This window comes from Cibotium barometz, chromosome 30 (genome assembly GCF_041138505.1).
Source record: "Cibotium barometz isolate CiBa-2024 chromosome 30, ASM4113850v1, whole genome shotgun sequence".
Lineage (NCBI taxonomy): Eukaryota > Viridiplantae > Streptophyta > Polypodiopsida > Cyatheales > Cibotiaceae > Cibotium > Cibotium barometz.
In genome coordinates this window covers 47399691-47418003 of record NC_141075.1, presented here as the reverse complement: position 1 = coordinate 47418003, position 18313 = coordinate 47399691, and the positions used below count along the sequence as shown (strand labels likewise).

General features: G+C 46.7%; 1 protein-coding gene across 23 annotated transcripts in view; it reads right to left on the bottom strand.

Annotated features, from left to right (window-relative positions):
* The window catches only part of LOC147621566 (protein GAMETE EXPRESSED 2-like), a 210058-nt gene that overhangs the window by 171917 nt on the left and 19828 nt on the right, over positions 1-18313 (bottom strand). For 20 of the 23 annotated variants that reach the window (XR_015269849.1, XR_015269848.1, XR_015269850.1 and 17 more), the window contains exons 3-8: positions 9093-9428; positions 8610-8936; positions 8155-8487; positions 7174-7509; positions 6728-7066; positions 804-1136 (exon numbers count right to left, since the gene is read on the bottom strand). Coding sequence is in view for 20 of the 23 variants with exons in the window: in XM_086824342.1 (XP_086680468.1) it covers positions 804-1136; positions 6728-7066; positions 7174-7509; positions 8155-8487; positions 8610-8936; positions 9093-9428 (2004 nt within the window). In the remaining 3 variants the exon portion in view is untranslated. The remainder of the gene's footprint in view (positions 1-803; positions 1137-6727; positions 7067-7173; positions 7510-8154; positions 8488-8609; positions 8937-9092; positions 9429-18313) is intronic. The other 3 variants (XM_086824348.1, XM_086824355.1, XM_086824354.1) reach the window with 1 other exon arrangement.

The following is an 18313-nucleotide window of genomic DNA, read 5'->3' as shown; positions in this document are numbered from 1 at the left end:
ACCCACCCTTGGTGCTTAAGGGAGAAGATGGCTTGGTAATATGACTACTCAAGCATGATTCCACATAGATTAGATGTCTTCTCATGCTTATATTCGTGATAATGGTTATCTTTGTATTGGGTTTGTGAAAGTATAGCTAAACACACACACTTGTTTGTATGTCCCGACTCCCCGCATAATTCTATATCCTATTTCACTGTTTGTCTCTCTGCTGTTCAGGCATTCTAGCCATCTACAGTTTGCAACATCTAATAGGCCAAGCATCCACGGAGGACTCCATATACACACGCTATCTTTGTTCCTAAAACAGACCCGGTATCAAACCACGTTTGATGCCCAACCAGCACCTCTTTTAACCACCCCATGTGAAGTGGCTTCAGGTCCTTCAGCGGCCCACAAACCCTAGAACTTGTGTCAATGAGGGTTGTAGTCCCATCTGCCTTTGCTGGGTTTGCCCCCAAATCATCAAGTAACAAGTAAATGTTTAGCTGTACACACTTAGCTTGTTGGATTTGGCCAGACCTCAAAATTATCAAATCGTTGATGAGATCTCTGGCCAATGTTCCAGGTATCTTTTCTGCTCAGCCATGATTGTGAGGGATGAATGGAGGAGTTAAGGCATCAGCTAGCAGGCCATAGTACTCAGGTGGAGCATTGATTTATAACATCACGCAAATTGTGGCTTGCAACAAGGAATCAGATCCACAACTTTTCTTATATAACCTGAAGACGTATCATCTCAATCCAAAAAAAAAAAATGAATTTACTATGGAAATTGAAAAGATTCTTAATGTGGTTTTTACATGAAAGCACAGAAAAATTGTACGGGCATCCACCAATTTTATTTCCTGATAGGTCTTCAAGATACAGTGAAAATATCCCCGAAGCTGTTGTTGTAAATGTTATCAATTGAGTCCCTTTTCCAAAACCATAAGCAGGCTGAGACCAAACATCTGTGTAAGGAGAAGGCTCTGTATCATTTCCACTATATATTAGAACCTGGAGATCGACCAAGGAGCCAACACTATTGCCCCAACTATCCCTTTGATAAACATAAAGGCGAACTCCTTGGTAAGGAGGAAAAATACTGATTCCATATTTCCACTTGGCATATGTATCTTGCAATGAAAGAGGACCTATAAAAACATCAAAGATGGAATCTTTAACTAACTTCAAAAAACAGCATTATGCAGATGACATGTTTTGTCATTACATGTATTTCAACCAATAATTATGCTTTGTATGCACTTGCTTATTTTCTTCAAAAAAAGATGCCATGATCCCACTCTCTAATAAACTGGTCGCACTTTCTCTCCGCAGCTCTCAAAGATCCCTGGATTCTGGCCCAAGTGGACATAGGGTGTGGATGGTATCACTCCAAATCCTGCAAATACACAGTACACTATGCATCATAAATCAAAGTCCCCTCAATGGCCTCAGTGCATCTAGCCTTCCAAATGTGCCAAGCTGCAATGCTAGCAGTAATCTCCCGTGCATTCCCCTCATACTTGAGTTGTGGACCCGACTGTGGCAACCAAATGATAGCACCAAAAGAAATGTAAGCACCTCCTCATCCTTCCAACAACCAATTTCCACTAGTTGGTTAGGTATCAATGATGATCTTCCTGATAGTGTGTTGTTGAAGGTGGATGCTGCCCCCAATTGGTATGGTCCTTTTCTTATTGTCCACAGGTGCTTTCCCTACTGTGCATCCTCCAAGGACAAGCACCGTCTCCTCATCAAGAGTCAGCCTTACCAACTGGTGGCTGGCCAGTTGCACAAAGCAAGGCATGATGGCGTGCTCCGACAATGCATGAGCCCCCATGAAGTGGCTTACATCATTGAGGACACTCACACAAGATACCTGGATATCATGTGCATGAAAGATGCCATGGACATTCTTAGGTGCTGGTCCAGAAGAGGCAGCCAGATAAAGAGTATGAACCAGAATGTAGGAGCATCAGGGTGCAGATGAGATAGTAGCTTGGACTTGGAGCCAGGGCATGGATGATGCGCTGTCGGCTGAACCAGGAAGGAACACATGAGCTGTCGGCTGCTTACAGAAGGTAGGTGGCTGGACCAAACAGAGGCGGCTGACCAACCAGAGGCGGCGCTGCGTTTTATTGAAAGCCAAGACTGCTAGCCGACTGCTGGTCGGCCAGTTCTCCAAGGAATCAAAAGGCCTATAAATAGGCAAGGTAGCTCATCATTGTACTCATTCAGTCCTTTAGGGATTGGATCCCTAGGGTAGGGACCAGAATTTTCGTGTTTATCATCCTTTTTATGAAGACAGCCTAGGGCTGTAAAAGAGTACCTTTTTGTACTGTATGAATATACTGAATTTCCAGCATCTCTCTCTCTCTACTCTCTCTCCATATCTGCGTTTTGCATCAGCATGTTTCCAGGAGTGTTTAGGGCTCAAAGAAGACTCTCAGAGCTTCCGCGTGTTACATTGGTATCAAAGCATCAGGCTCAGCACAGCTAAACACTGATTCAGTCCCATATGATGGCGTACAGGTCCAAGGTACAGGAAAGTACGCGGATACGAAGCCCAAGGCAAGGAACACAGAATCGGGAAGAGCTCCCAGGAGGTTTGTTGGTGGTGTTCCACAAAGCCAGAGGGGATGGCAGTCCTGTGAGCCAGATAGGTTCTTGGGCAACGGTCCCAATGGAGGTTTATCCTCCAAGGGGTGATGTGAGAATGCCAGACTCATTTCTCAAGAATGAAGACCAAGACTGTGTTCAGGGTCAAGGCAGCAATGGATTGTAGACTAGATGGAACAGATGCATAGATCTTATTCTAAGACAGAGTGGTTTTGGAGAACGGGCCGGGCTTTCAAAGAAAAGGGTTGCCAGGGATGGATGGATGACAGAGGGACTTCGGGAAAAGATTGAGATGATGACAGTCATCCAAGAACAGTTTGGAATCCCGTCATCAAGTTTAGCAGAGGGGGATGTCATGTGCATGAAAGATGCCATGGACATTGTTAGGTGCTGGTCCAGAAGTGGCAGCCAGATAAAGAGTATGAACCAGAATGTAGGAGCATCAGGGTGCAGATGAGATAGTAGCTTGGACTTGGAGCCAGGGCATGGATGATGCGCTGTCGGCTGAACCAGGAAGGAATACATGAGCTGTCGGCTGCTTACAGAAGGTGGGCGGCTGGACCAAACAGAGGCGGCTGACCAACCAGAGGCGGCGCTGCGTTTTATTGATTGAAATCCAAGACTACTGGCCGACTGCTGGTCGGCCAGTTCTCCAAGGAATCAAAAGGCCTATAAATAGGCAAGGTAGCTCATCATTGTACTCATTCAGTCCTTTAGGGATTGGATCCCTAGGGTCCAAGTAGGGACCAGAATTTTGGTGTTTATCACCCTTTTTATGAAGACAGCCTAGGGCTGTAAAAAAGGACCTTTTTGTACTATATGAATATACTGAATTTCCAACATATCTCTCTCTCTACTCTCTCTCCATATCTACGTTTTGCATCAACATGTTTCGAGGAGTGTTTAGGGCTGAAAGAAGACTCTCAGAGCTTCCGCGTGTTACACTGGAGGCCATTATCCTGGTCATATCACTGCAAAAAGGATTTTTTCGAAGTGGGCTTGGTGGCCTTCCATGTTCAAGGATTTTTCAAAGTGGGCTTTGCCAAAGCTTGGGACACCTGCCAGAGGTACGGACAAAAACCAACCCGCCAGTCTAATCATACCCTCCAAATTTCTCTTGCTTGGGCTCCCTTTGAACGATGGGGCATTGATTTTGTTGGCCCAATAGACCTCGTTGGGCAACCCGGGAGGTGCAAAAACAATGGGCAGAAACCTAGGCTACCCCAAACAACACCGCACACACTGTGGCCAGGTTTCTCTATGATCAGATCTTCACCTGTTTTGGATGCCCCTGGAGATCACTAGTGACAAAGGGTCACACGTTGTCAACGAAGTGATCACCGCTTTCCTCACCCAGTTTCAAATCTTCCACAAGAAATCCTATGCCTACTACCCTCGGGCTAATGGACAGGCCAAGAGCACCAATAAGGTCCTGTGCCACATCCTGAAAAAAACTTGTGATCATCATCCCACCCAGTGGCCGGGAGCCCTTCTAGGCACCCTTTGCCTTTGTGCCGTACAGTACAGCACACAAGATGACAACCCGGCACACTCCATTTCAGCTTGCTTTTGGTCTGGAGGCCATCCTCCCGTTTGAATTCAACCATGGCTCCTCCAAGGTCGGTGTTGAATGCATTGATTGCCCACAATCAGCATATGCTGCACAACTCTGCCTTACCATTTTGGATGAAACCAGACTCAGAGCAGGTCAAGCATTGGAAGCAGAACAACGCTGACGCAAAGCTTGGCACGATAGGCACCTTCGAAAGTCTCAATGTTTTCAAGGGAATCTGGTCCTTGTCTGGCACGCTACTTAAAACGAGCCAAGAAGCTCATTCCAGCTTGGGAACGCCCCTTCACAGTGCAGGAGATCCAGACATTTGCCAGGTTTCCCTTCCACTTATCAATGGATCCCACCTTCAACCGTACCACTCTTTTTCCACCCTTGTTCAGTAAATCCCAAAGAAAACAAAATTTCCTAGAAAACGTATTCTCGAAAGGGAAAAAAAAAAGCCTTTGTCCATCTTTTTTCTCCACTCGTCGTACCCTTTTTTCATATGCACCCTTCTGGCCGTCCCCGCTCCCAACACATTCGTCCTCACCTCCCATTCGCCAATTTTCATGCTCGCCCCGTCTTGGTTTTTTTCATGCTCACCTCCTCCTTTCATACTCGCCCCCCTCCAACCTCCTACTGGCCCCTTTCACCAATGTCACGCTCACCCCCTCAAACTTCATACTCGGCCACTTCACACCAATCCCTACTCCTCACCCCCTTCACACCGTAGCACAGGCATATTCCTTACTTGCCGGCCATCTCCACCGCTCGCCCCTTTCCACATGGCAGCCTCCACTCGCACCTCCACCTGCTACTCGCCTCCTTCACCCATGTCATACTCGCCCCTTCACAGCCCCCACCTCCTAGTGGTCTCACCCCCTGCTCACCTCCTCCAACCTGCTCCTGCCGGCTCCCCCACAAACTCTTGCTCGTCCCACACCATCGGCAGCTCTTACTCGCCCGCAACCCCCCCATTCACACCATAGCACGGGCATATTCCTTACTTGCTGGCCATCTCCACCGCTCGCCCCTTTCCACATGGCAGCCTCCACTCGGCCCTTCACACTTCCATCTCCTACTCGCCTCCTGTTGGCCGCCCTAATGTGCTCGCCCCCTTCACCCATGCCATACTCGCCTCATCACACCCCCCCCCCTTACTCGCCCCCTAGTTGTCTGCTCGCCTCCTCCAACCTGCTCTTGCTCACCCCCCCACAAACTCTTGCTCATCCCCTACCATCGGCGGCTCTTACCCGCCCCACCCCCCCTTTTTGGGCATACATCTCATACTTGGCCCCCATCTCCTAGCCATCTCCAACTCGCCCCCCTTTGGCCCATCTCCTCTTCATCCCTGCTCGACCTTCACACCTCCATCTCCTACTCACCTCCCGTTGGCCGTCCTAATGTGCTTGCCCCCTTCACCCATGTCATACTCGCCCCTTTACACCACCCCCCCCCCCTTACTCGCCTCCTAGTCGTCTCACCCCCACTCGCCTCCTCCAACCTACTCCTGCTCGCCCCCCAACAAACTCTTGCTCAACCCCCACCATTGGCAGCTCTACCCCCCCCCCCCCCCCCCCCCCCCCCCTTTTTGACTTGGCCCCCATCTCCTAGCCATCTCCAACTCGCCCCCCTTTGGCCCATCTCCTCTTCATCCCTGCTCAACCTCCTTTTTGCCACCACCTCCTCGCACCTCTGCTTCTCCTTGCCTCTCTCCCACTCGCCCCTACACACCTGCTCACCCCCTCTGGCAACCTTTTCACACTCGTTCCCACTATTCACCCAACTTTCATACTCGCCTCCCCCGCTTTGCAACTTCCTACTCACCTCACCCCATATTCTCCGACGGTCGCCCCACTTTGGCCATGCTTCCTACTCACCTCCACCCAACTTTCCACATTTACTTGGCCCTCCTCGCCCCTCTGCTTGGGCCTTGCCTCTCTCCCACTCGCCATTGCACACCTGCTCGCCCCCTCTCAGCTTTGGGGCAACCTTTTCACACTCGTTCCCACTATTCACCCAACTTTCATACTCACCTCCCCCGCTTTGCAACTTCCTACTCACGATTGCCCCACCTTGGCCATGCGTCCTACTCACCTCCCCCCACACGGCAACTTTCCACTCACCCAACATTCCATACTTGCCCACACCTTACCCATTTCATCCTCGCCTCTACTGCTCACCCAAAGGACAAGCAAACCCAACAAATCCCTACAACTAATATCACTCACTATCGCACATCCCCTTCTCACCTTGCTCACTCAGCCTACTAACCCCCTTGCTCGCCCCTACACACCCTACCAACTTAACCCATTTCATCCTCGCCTCTACTGCTCGCCCAAAGGACAAGCAAACCCAACAAATCCCTACAACTATAAGGGTATGGCTTGGGATTGCCCAAATTTTCTTCACAATCAAGAGGCATCCAAGCTGTACATTAGTTGGGGCTAAATGCATGGTTCCTGGAGTCAGACCGCCCACAGAGTGTGCTAATCATATGCTATGTTTATGAACATGTTATTTACATTTTGGGGAGAAACAAAATCAAGACTGGTAGGTTGGTTATCGTACCATCATCCAGAAAAAAAGGGAAGGGTGAATTGAAAAGAAATTCACTATGATTTCCGACGTCCAACCATTGTTTTCCTGTCATTGTCGGAACAAACACAAGGACAACATATCCAGATGCTTTTCCAAATTCAATATGAAACCTCAAAATATTAGTTTTTTTTCCTTCGTTGTTCACGGCACTCGGTGTAAAGAAGAGAGAACTAGAGTCAGTTGTTGTTGGGACAAAAAGATTTCCGAAAGCATCCCTAAGCAAAATCATCAGCTTCAACTCCTCACCAGGCTTGGAGCTGTTGATACCATCTTGCCAAGAACCCACACAAGAGTGGATAGAAACCTCTCCTGGATTCCAAAAAACTGCACTACTAAGCAATAATGCCCAATGTAAACTAATCAATTCCCAGGCAAAAACTTTGCTTGATCTTACTGTTAAGAAGGTGCTGATGTACCTGGGTCTACTGTAAAGAGGAGAGGAGAGTTTTGAATCTCTTCGCCGTTATTTTCCAATTGTAGAGCGAAGGTCCCCGCAAGACCAATCATAAAGGAGATGGTAACATTATCAAAATTTGATCCTGTAACCATAGATATGCTTGAAATGTATATGCTTTCTCCCTTCATCCCTTCTACCCTTACAGAAAAATTCAAGTAACTGGTATTGGTATTTGAGCTTATCATGTTGCCATAGGCATCATATAGGAGAATGTGAACGGTTGCTTGATCTCCAGCTTTGAATCTATTGATACCATTCAACCACGAACCTCGGCATTGTGCAATTGAAACAATCCCTAATATTGCAGATCACTTATAAAATATGAAAACATTTTAGACCACATAAGCCTTTCTCATTTCCAAGAGTGATAAAACCACTTTGTTGCAACATGCTAGTTACATCACTTGTATTCGATTCCTCCAAGGACAGGAGTCTAGAGAGGTGGGCCAATTGGATAAGAAATGCCCAACGAAGAGGCTCCAGGCATTCATTTGTGTGTCTAAAGGTTAAGGCACAAAAAAGTATTGTGGTATGCAACCCATAAAGCAATTGCAGTTTTTCTTGTTGACGATAGAGAAAGCCTCTCCCTCATTCACCTCCAAGCCTTGACCTAGCCAAAATGCACAACTGCTTATCTTCAATCACCTTTTTTTGATTTCCCACAGTATGCATTTCTACCACCTCCTTGACAAAGTCCCCAACCCCCTTTGCCCAGTTTCTGTCATGTGACCAATTGGCCTCTAAGGTTAAACCCCCTTGTGGGCTGAGGCCTCACCTTTAGACACAAATTAATGCCTAGCACCTCTCCTTTAGGAAAATCTTTTCCAATCGGCCACCTCAACCACTCTCAAAGCCCTCTAGACCCCCAATTACGGTCCCATCCTTCAAGGAATCCTGTAGATATATGTGATGTAACATTGACTGGAGCAGTCGGTTTTACCTGAAAGAACAGAGAAATTGAGTGGCGAGTTTGAAATGCCAACATTATTGTTTCCTACCCAGATCTTAAACTTTCCGGTATCATAAGGTACAAACTCTAACACCTCATATCCCAAGCCAGAAGAGGCTGAAAAATTTGCTTGTACGTATTTTTGGCTTCTCCCCATAGCATACATTGCCACATTAAATCCAGAAGCAGTGTGGCTGTTCCAGGTGGAATTCAAGATATTCCTATATTCATCTCTCAGTATGATCTTAAGAGAAGCGGAGGATCCTGCCTGGAAAATGTTTCCATTTACCCATTCAGCAATACAATGGGCAATGGAAAGTAGCCCTGATTATAGCCCCCCCCCCAAATCAAAACAAAGAAGGGTAGTCAAAATGAAAAATCTTTGAAAAATACTGATTAGTGATTGTATTTATTTTATAAAAGGGAATTGTAAATAACATGCCAACCTGGTTCCACGTAAAATGTAAACGGAGAGCCTAAAATGTGTGTACCATTCTCATTGCCAACTTGCAAAGAAAACTTCCCCGATGTTAATGGAACAAATCGAATCATTTCATATCCTGTCCCACCTGAGGAGCTCACTGAGACATTGGCAATTTCTACATTTAGTGCAGTCACAGAAAACTCAAAAAAATATGATCCGCCATCTTCAAGACTGAAAGTGTTGTTGTAGGCATCCTTCATTAAAACTAGGAGGGAAGCCTCCTCCCCTGCCTTGAAAGTGTTGTTTCCATCAACCCAATCAGCTGTGCAAGTTGGTACGGAAAGGTCGCCTGTGCAAAAAAATTCCCACATCAAACATATCATATTCACCTTGAAAAACAAGAGCTCTGTTTCCACACATACTCATGTGCATGTGTGCGTGGCTCTGTGTCGTGCACACACATGCGTAGATACTAGATGTACAGGTATACTCAAGAGTGGTATACCTGCAGTGATGTTGAACTCAAAAGGGGAATGTGAAAGTTTCTCTCTTTCCAGATCACTGACATATAAAAGATAATGACCGGCTCTTGTTGTCTCATACTCAAATAGTTGGTATCCTGCTTCCACATGTGCCACAAAAGAAGCTTCAAAGATAATGTGCTCCTTATTTGTCACAGTTGTGACTCTGCCAATCAATTTCTGTTCTTCGATAGCAGTACCATATATCTTGTTGTTGTATGCATCCTTCAGCTGTACATAAAGTTTTGCTTTTGATCCTGCCTTATACACATTGATTCCGTCTATCCAACTACCAGTGCTGTGGTTTAGAGACACGTAACCTATCACACCAAAGACAAATTATATGGTCAAACTAGACTATATTTCTTTAGTGCTTGATTTTGCTTTTCGAGAGAGTTGTAAATTATATTTAGGTGGTGGGATTTAAATGCACGCCCCCTGCTGGGCAGGAAATAGCCATAATCTCCCATATCGAGTCCACTAGAAAGCAATTTTTTCTGAACGACTACAAAGCCTACATGAGTTGTGGAAATCACTATCTCGTGGGTATGATAGAAAGCACCATCTGTTGGGGCACCCTGATAAACATTTGGTGTCCTCAATCAAATAAGCCACATGACCAAACCTTCACATGATATACTAAGGACTTTTTACTTAAGAATTGTGATCCTCTGCCATGTTCACTAGGCTTCTATGCATCCCCAAATGCAACATTGGATGGCCGTGTTGTGCATCTAGAATAATTGGGGGCCACAACTGTGTCATTTCCCCGGTTTCAGAGGACTCCATTAAGCCGCTTCACCTTCCCAGACCAAGGCCTCCCTACACTGCCCATGAAAGGAGGGAGCATGCGCGCTAAGCCCTCTATCCGGTATTATAGACCTTTTAAGGTGATCAACCAGATCAATGAGGTTGCTTTCCGGCTTGCATTGGAGGATTCACAATGCCTTTCATGTGAGTCTACTGCGGAAGTATGTGCACCACAGCCAGAATAGCCTATCATAGAAGAGCCCCAAGAGGTTGATGAGCTAGAGGAAGTCCTTCAACCCAAATAGATTGTGTTTCACAAGGAGAGAAAGTGGTAAGCTTTTCAAGCGATACCTTGTGAAATTCAAAAACTACTTGCCTATTGACAAGAAACGGGTTGATGAAGACTACTTTGGAGATTACCCATCACAGCTTCTTCAGGCGTATTTGGAGGCTTTTCAGTTGAGGACAACAGTTTAGACACTCGGTGGATGTCACCATTGTGGCCGCCCAAGTGGCTCTCCCCTATTTCGTGCCAAAGTACGGGAGGCCAGGCAGCCTCGTGTCGCCCGTACTAAGGCCAGGACGTGGAACCCAATGTCAAGGGTTCTTGTCTAGGCTTCGCACTGAGCCAGTTCCATGATCGGGAAGACCAGCAAGACTCTACACATTCTAGAAACGGGAGATGTATCCATTGCATAGTGCATGTGCATGCATCTTTGCTTGCTTGAAACTAATTTCACATGACTTGTTTTCATGTGATTGTCTGCTATGACATGCCACTTCACGGACATGGGATGCCCACCCCTAAACTATGCAAATGCTCTATATTTTGACATGGTTTGTGGCATGTGAACCAGTGGTAATGGCTATCCGCACTTGTGCAAAGGCAACATCAAGATCTCTAACATACTCATCTGCTAACAAGATCTCATCTTTAGTGCGTAAGATGGGTGGCAATTGTCAGAATGCACAGCGGAAATGAAGACAACTGCTGTAGAGAGCAAAACGCAGATGAGAGAGAGAGAGAGAGAGAGAGAGAGAGAGAGAGAGAAATGAAATTTTATGTTAACGTCTTCAAAAGGCCAAAGTGACCTATGAGACCAAAGTTACAACCATATGACATCTGATACACTATCTGGAAAAGAAAAGAAAGGACTGAAGGTAAGTATCTAGCCCTACAATACATCAATAGGGAGCATCCGGAAGCAGCAACTAGGGAGAGTGGGAAGCTAATGGGGTACATGAGTACATGGATACATGGATACATGAATATGGGGGAGTACAAAAGTGACACTGAGTACAACAGTATTGGCTGGAGTGGTAATCATCCTAGGAGCTCTAGCATGGGTCTCTGCTGGATGGCCTGGATATCTGCCATAGTGAGATGCCTAGTCGGACAAGCCCGATGCCTCGCAATGATGCTCTGAATCCTCTGGTGTAGGCACCGTCTCTGATGTAAGGATCCGCGAACCCTCGGTCGTTTGGATCTGCCCAACTGGATAGCTCTCTCAACTAGAGTCCCAGGGGGTGCCCACTGTTGGGCTGTCGGCTGTGTGTCCTCCCGGGTAGTCCCTCTAAAGAAGTCAGTAATCTGTCTCTGTGTGGACTCCCTGCCAATTGAGCATCTGCTCCTCATAATGGACTCTCTGAGCCTGCGGATCTCCAAGAGATAAAAACCCAAGCATCGCTGATAACAATAGTCCATGACTCTAGCCAGTGGTCCAAATCCCTCTCTGAAAAGGCAATGGTAGCGCCCTCAAATCTCATAATATGCTGTGCAACGACAGATGTAGTGCTCCTCCGTCTCTGGCTCTATCCAACAAAACTGACATATCCTGTCCCCTGGAGGTATGCCTCTAAATCTGCCTGTCTCTATCTCTAACTGATGTGAAGAGGTGCAGATCTGCCCAATGGCGCACCTCAATCCATGAGACAGATGGGTATCCATGTAGCTCGGTCTAAGTATAAAGCTATCCTCAGTGGTGCGTAGAAGATGGTCTCTATAGAAAGCCATCTTCGTCCCTAACTCCTGTGAGGGCTCTAGCCATGTCCTCCTAGTGTCCAACTGAATGAGGTCGTGTCTGATGACTCTACTAATCTCAGAATGTGTCAAGGTGAGAGAGGGTGCCTCTAGAGAGTATGGAAGGGTGGAAGTCTGTCTAAGCTGAACCCGTGGAGCTCAAACCAGGATGCCCTCTGCGCATACCAACATGAAGTGTCTCCCTCCATGGCTAGCTGATGGAGAGGACTCTAAAGCAAGTCGTGCATACCGGTGCCGGGGAAGCTCCCAGGTGCTATGAATGAAGGACACTGATCTGGCAAGAGCCTCTACTACGATCGGTGGTGCTCCCATCTCGGCTCGGATAATCTCATGGGGTACCGAGGCCTTAGCCCGAATCATCCTGGAGATCATGGACACAAGTGGTCTCTCCATCGATCTCCATCCATCGTATGTGCATCCTGATCGACTGTGACGATCTAGGCTAGGCCCCCAGATCTGTACTCCATATAGCATAGCCGATGTGACCAGCGTGTCAAAAAGCCACAGCTTAGTGCGTGGCTCCTGAAACTGTACCTGTGAGCACATCCTCTCTAGACCTCCTAGTGCTGCATATCCTCTAGTCAATCTGGCCTCTGCTACCCCTCTCATGGAAAATGTGGGCCCAGTGAACACCACTCCAAGATATGTGTATGAGTCAACATACTCCACTGTCTCCTGCCCATATGTGAAAATAGGCGCTGATCTCCAGACCCACTGAGGTGCAGTGTTAAACACCATAACCTTGGTCTTACCAAGGTTAACTAAGAGCCCACTGTCCTGTGCATAAGCATGTAAAGTATCCAAGTGCCTCTGCATACCCTCTGGTGAGTCTGCTATAAGCACAATATCATCAGCATATAAGAGCAAAGGTATCCAAGTGCCAACCAACTGGGCTCCTCTGTCCCCTCGTGTCCCAATATAATCAGAGATCTTATCAATGTATAGTCCAAATAGAGTCGGAGAGAGCGGGCAGCCCTGTTTCACCCCTATAGTGGAGTGTACTGGCTGGGAGAGACCCTCTGAAGTCCGCACCTGCCCAACTACTGTCTCATAAAGTGCCATAATACCCCAAATGAGCTCACATGAAACCCCCAAGTCTTGCAGCCTACGCATCAGTCTAGCTCTGGGCACTGTGTCAAAGGCCTTGCGCAAATCCACAAAGCCATAGTAGATCCTCTTCCATGTGCTCTGCCCTCCTCAATGATAGCCCTGAGGGTAAAGATATGATCCAAAGTAGAGAGAGAGAGAGAGAGAGAGAGAGAGAGAGAGAGAGAGAGAAGCTGTGTAACTCTGCTATATACACACAAGAAAATCCTGGAATACACAATGGAGGGTGTAGGGGCAAGGGACCATTTTATACGGCCCCAGGCTGCTGGTCGGCCAATCTAAATAAAACAAGCCGACACCAGCCTATGTGCTCACAACCAGCAGCAAAGGCCCACGACCAGCAAACACCCTGGTCAGCCACGTCCCAACAGTCAGCCAAGTCTGTAGAAGAAATCGAGTAGCAAAGCAACAAGTCGACCAGCAACTGAATCAGCCGACAGCCCAACCACACCCAGAAAAAATGGAAAAAATACATGGAGAGTGAGGAAAAATGGGGGAACACCAAAACTGGGCGGGAACCATAGTAACATGGGATGGGGAACGGGGACGGGGATGGGGATGGGGATGGGGATGGGTATTACTGGGAACGGGGGACGGCATACAAAATATGCAATTTTAAGTAAGCACTCATTTAAGAAACTTAACAATACTAAAACAAAGTCACTTTACACTTCCAAAGCATCAATATTAAATCATACTAGCAAAAAAATGGGTGTTACAAAAAAGGAGATCAGACACCTAGGCCCTAACCACGTAAGTGGCATACAAAAAAGAGACTATCACTAGAGTAGTACATAGGTCAAAAAGCCTCAAGGGGCATGTGAAGTGCTAGCCTCACGATCATGGGTCTCTCGATGCCTGCAGGCTCCATAGAGATGTCCTCCCTCCGGCTTTTGAGATGTGCAGGTGTAAGAATCTCCCCTTCTGATCTTATAATTATTCCCCTCTCTGAAATAAAAGAAAGATCCTGTTTTATCCTGTTTTGGCCTAGAGAGAGAAAATATCTAGAGGGAGGTAATTCAAAATTGAGATATTTTTTTATATATAAAAACTCCTAGTGTCTAAAATGGTTTCACCTGAAACAAAAATTCAAAAAGAACTTTCCAATGTGCAATTGGAATTAATTAAAAATAGGTATAAAGGACGTTAGCCTAAGGGTCCAGATTTTCAAAAAAAATTGAATTATGCTCCAATTAAGGTTCCTATAGACCAATAAGATTAATCCAAATGTAAGGAGGAGATATAAAAGAAAATCTCCCAAAAATAAGTAAATGCTCACATAAGATAAAGAGTTGACTAAGAACAAGGTTTATTAGTTAAAAAATGATGCATTTTTGACACCTCAGTGTGGGGATCTCCCCTCATGAAGAAGGCGCCTATTTCACATGTGTGGAGGAGTTTTAAACTCATAAATAATGAGATACTTTCATCTCTCCTCTCTCCTGTTTCAACTAGATCCAAAAAGTAAGCTAAACTGACCTAAAAATGATCAAAAATTGACCAAACTAATCTGGAAAATTTTAGAATCAGTTTGCTTGGTTAGAGGCTCACTTTTTCCTATAAATAGAAGCCTCCCCCTTTATAAAAGGTTAATAGTATTTATGCACTCTTACTCTACTCCTTTCCAGAGCCAAATACATTGAATTCACTTGATAATTCAATTGTTTTTTACTAAATCCTCTCCAAAAGAATTGGTGGCCGCTCTTGATACAAACAAGAGTAGAACCCTCAATCCCTCAAGCCAAAGAAAAGTTTATGCCTCGGTTCTAAAATGGTGAGCTTCCAGTACGGTGGATGAGGGACCAAGGAAGCGGCCTATGAGTGAAGCGCTAGGTCACCTGCGAAGGATCCTAGAGGGTGCTGACCATACGGTGCTAAGGCTCCGGGTCGCCAACGATCCCACGCGTGCGTCGAGAAAGATATTGGAACAAGGAGTAAGAGTTGTTTTCTGAATTCGTGCATGCATCTAGTTGATTGACCTTGCTGGTCCTCAACGGATGAGTCCATGGCTCTTTTATATGGATCCGTTGGTTGATCTTGCTGATCTTCAACGTAGATTCTATTTTGTTATGTGACTATATTGCCGGTTACTATGAGCTAGGAACTATCGAAAAGGCCCCTAAGTGGACAGGAGGTAAGCGTTCTATGCCATAGGTACACCGATGAAGGAATGATTGGAAATTAGGATTTCACCGGATATTTGGAGGATCATAATCAGTGACTATGATTTCATTAAATGATCGTTTTAAAGACAGCTGAATCTGTGAAAAAGGCAATTTCATATTGGGTGTGTAAAGTGGTGTGACTAGTTTTAAGTTTGCATGAATATCCGGCTAGGGAGCCTGGGAACTCTTTTCCCTGGTACCCGAGACAAAACCTAACCAAATTCCTAATTGGATCCCATCACTACAGTGGTTGGGCGGTTGGCTAACCCATGGGACTGGATGGGGTTAGGTTGGACTGATGGATCCCTAAAATGAGACTCAATTCTGTTCTAGTACATAGATGAAGTAAATCTTGGATAAAAATTGTTCTATGGAAAAGAAACAACGGCGGTGCCCCTCAATGAGGAAAAAAGCGTTGGTCTCTATGATCCAAGTGCAATCTTTTCCTTGATCTGACTTTGATACTTACGGGTTTGGTCAGATCAGTTTAGTTAGTTAAGGCTTTTGACTACGTTAGAGTAAAAATTATCTTGGAGGAATCGCCCGTGCTTTCCGGACGAGGGAAGTTTCTTCCGAGTTCGGTTTTGGAAGAACTGAGGGATTAGTCTCTTGTCCGGATATTCGTGGGAGAGGCCCCGACTGAGGGACTCTGCCCCGCGCAAGAAGTGCTACTTCCGCTGCTAGCACCCCTGAAATTGTTGCGCGATGGGAACAGGGATCTCACACTCCAACTCCTCATCATCTTGAGACATCTCCCACTCGGTAAATGCATCAGCCCTTGCAGTTGCACTCTTGCAAAGCATTCGCAAGTTTGCACTCACAAAGACTATATCATTTGCTCGTTTCACCCCAAGACGGTTCCTCTTCTTCGATGCAATGTGATTGTATGAGTTCCAAAGTTGCTCTAGGCAAGAGGAACTCACTGCCTCGCTGAGAATGCGGATGGCTAGATGCTGAAGCTCAGGTCCATCCGAACCAAAATCTTCCCACCAGAAAGCAACCCCAACTTTGAAGCGATCGTCTTGTGTATCCATGTCTCCATAAGAGCCCTGAAAGCTCTTATACTTGGACAACTGGTCACGGATCTTCCGCCTAACATTTGGGTCAGCCACAAGTCGAGTCAAGACATGTCTCCATAGCTTGCTCACCTCTGCGTCACTTTCTTGCCCTTTACCCTGAAACTCAAGGTCCACCACATAGGCTGTTGCATGCAAAGGAGAGGAGTAGGAGTTCCACCTACGCGCACACATAGGGCACGGATCTCCTCGTACCTGTCCTCATCAGGCTCCAGCTCCAAATTCCTCAACTTCTCAATCATGATGTCCATAGCCTCATATACCTTGCCGATGCATGGCTTCATACCATCCACAAGCCTCATCAAGTGGACAATAGATTGAACCATAGCTTCAATGCAGTTCACTTTTTCCCAAAAATCACGGCTCTCTGCTTCTTCCTTGCATAGAGCTCCTGTCTCAGTGGAAGCCAATAGTGAAGAAGTGAAGTCCTCACTAATGAACAACTGTCTCAATGCACCACTACACTCTTTCAATCGGTGGAGCATCAAGAAGTTGTAGGCAAACCTCGTATCTGAGTATTTGAGGAGCTGACGGCTAGATTTTTTGGAGAATTCATGGCGTAGGAACTGATGGTTTGTGACAAATGTCACTATTTGGCTGCCCACTTGGATGATAGGCCGGATCCATGGCAAGTCCCCAATATCCTTCAAGAGACTATTTAAGCAATGTGCCATGCAAAATGACACGGTGATGTTGGGGTACATGCTCTCAATGATCGCTCCGGCTGCCCTATTTGAAGCCTCCCCATCAACAACAAAGCCCACAACTAGGTCTGGGCCAATGATCTCTATGCCACTAGCCCACTCTGCTGCTAGCATATCAGCACTCTTCCCGGTCCCAGAAGCATCATGTGAGGCGATGAAGTACATCTCACCGCGGGAATATGCGACTAGGCCATGGATGGACCTCTTCCGCATATCACTCCATCCATCGACTATCAGGGACACTCCATTCCTTGCCCATTGTCGCTTCGTGTTTTCTGTTGCTTGCTCCACAAGCCTCTTCTCCTTCTCTAGCAATGTGATGCGCAAGGACTCCGATGATGGGGGCATATAGTTTGGACCATACTCTCCTATCTTCTTCACCATGACCTTGAAGTAGTCCGATCCATCCACAAAAAATGAATAATTTAATAACCGATCAACTTCAAAGTTCAAAGTTCAAGTACCTTGTAAGAGGAACATTGTAAAATGATAGATCTTAAGCTAGACATCTTAATTCTTGATTACTTGGCAGCATGGAAAGCAATGTGGTCATGAAAGAAGAAGCGGGCTATGGCTGTATCCACCTCTTCCTTCTTCTTGGAGTCCCAACTACCCTCAAGAGTACTTTGCCGGCGTGAGTGTGTGGATGCGGTCGGCATGGAGAAGGATGGTGTTGGGGCCCGTTCTTGAGGGGCGGGTGATGCGCCCGCGGGTGCCGATGAAGTGGATGCACATGGGGATGCCGATGTGGATGCCGAACCTTGGGATGGCCTCACTAGTGTTGCGGGATCCACGGCCACATGCGGCACTCTCCTCCTTGAAAGCATGCGGCAACATGTTCAAGAAGCCTCCTTCTCGTCTCCAATGTGACCTGATCACAAAATCGGACCTCATGACCGGACTCATGCAAGAGGTGGGGGCTCACTTTATCCGCCCCACCCGTTCGCCTATATGGACATAGCTTGCAGGACCATGGGCGAGAGCCTCCTCCACTTCCGGGATGATCGGAGTTGACCTCTTCCCACCAAGACCAACCTTCGGTCCTCCTTCCTCTATTCGTATTGGCGCCGCCGGAACGAGGTGCGGGGGATGGTCGCGATGAAGATGCCATGGAGGCAAGTGCCAAGGAGGCTTGAGCAATGGAGGTGAGTGTAGGAGAGAGATGTAGGAGAGGCTAAAGCAAGAGGAGGTGAGACCGTGAGTGCAGAAGAGAGATGTAGGAGAGGCTTGAGCAATGGAGGTGAGAGTAGGAGAGAGATGTAGGAGAGGCTTGCCAATGAAGAGGCTAGAGCAAGAGGTGAGTGTAGGAGAGCAACAAGACTACAAGTGACAACTTGAAATAACAACTTACCCAAGGTCCCA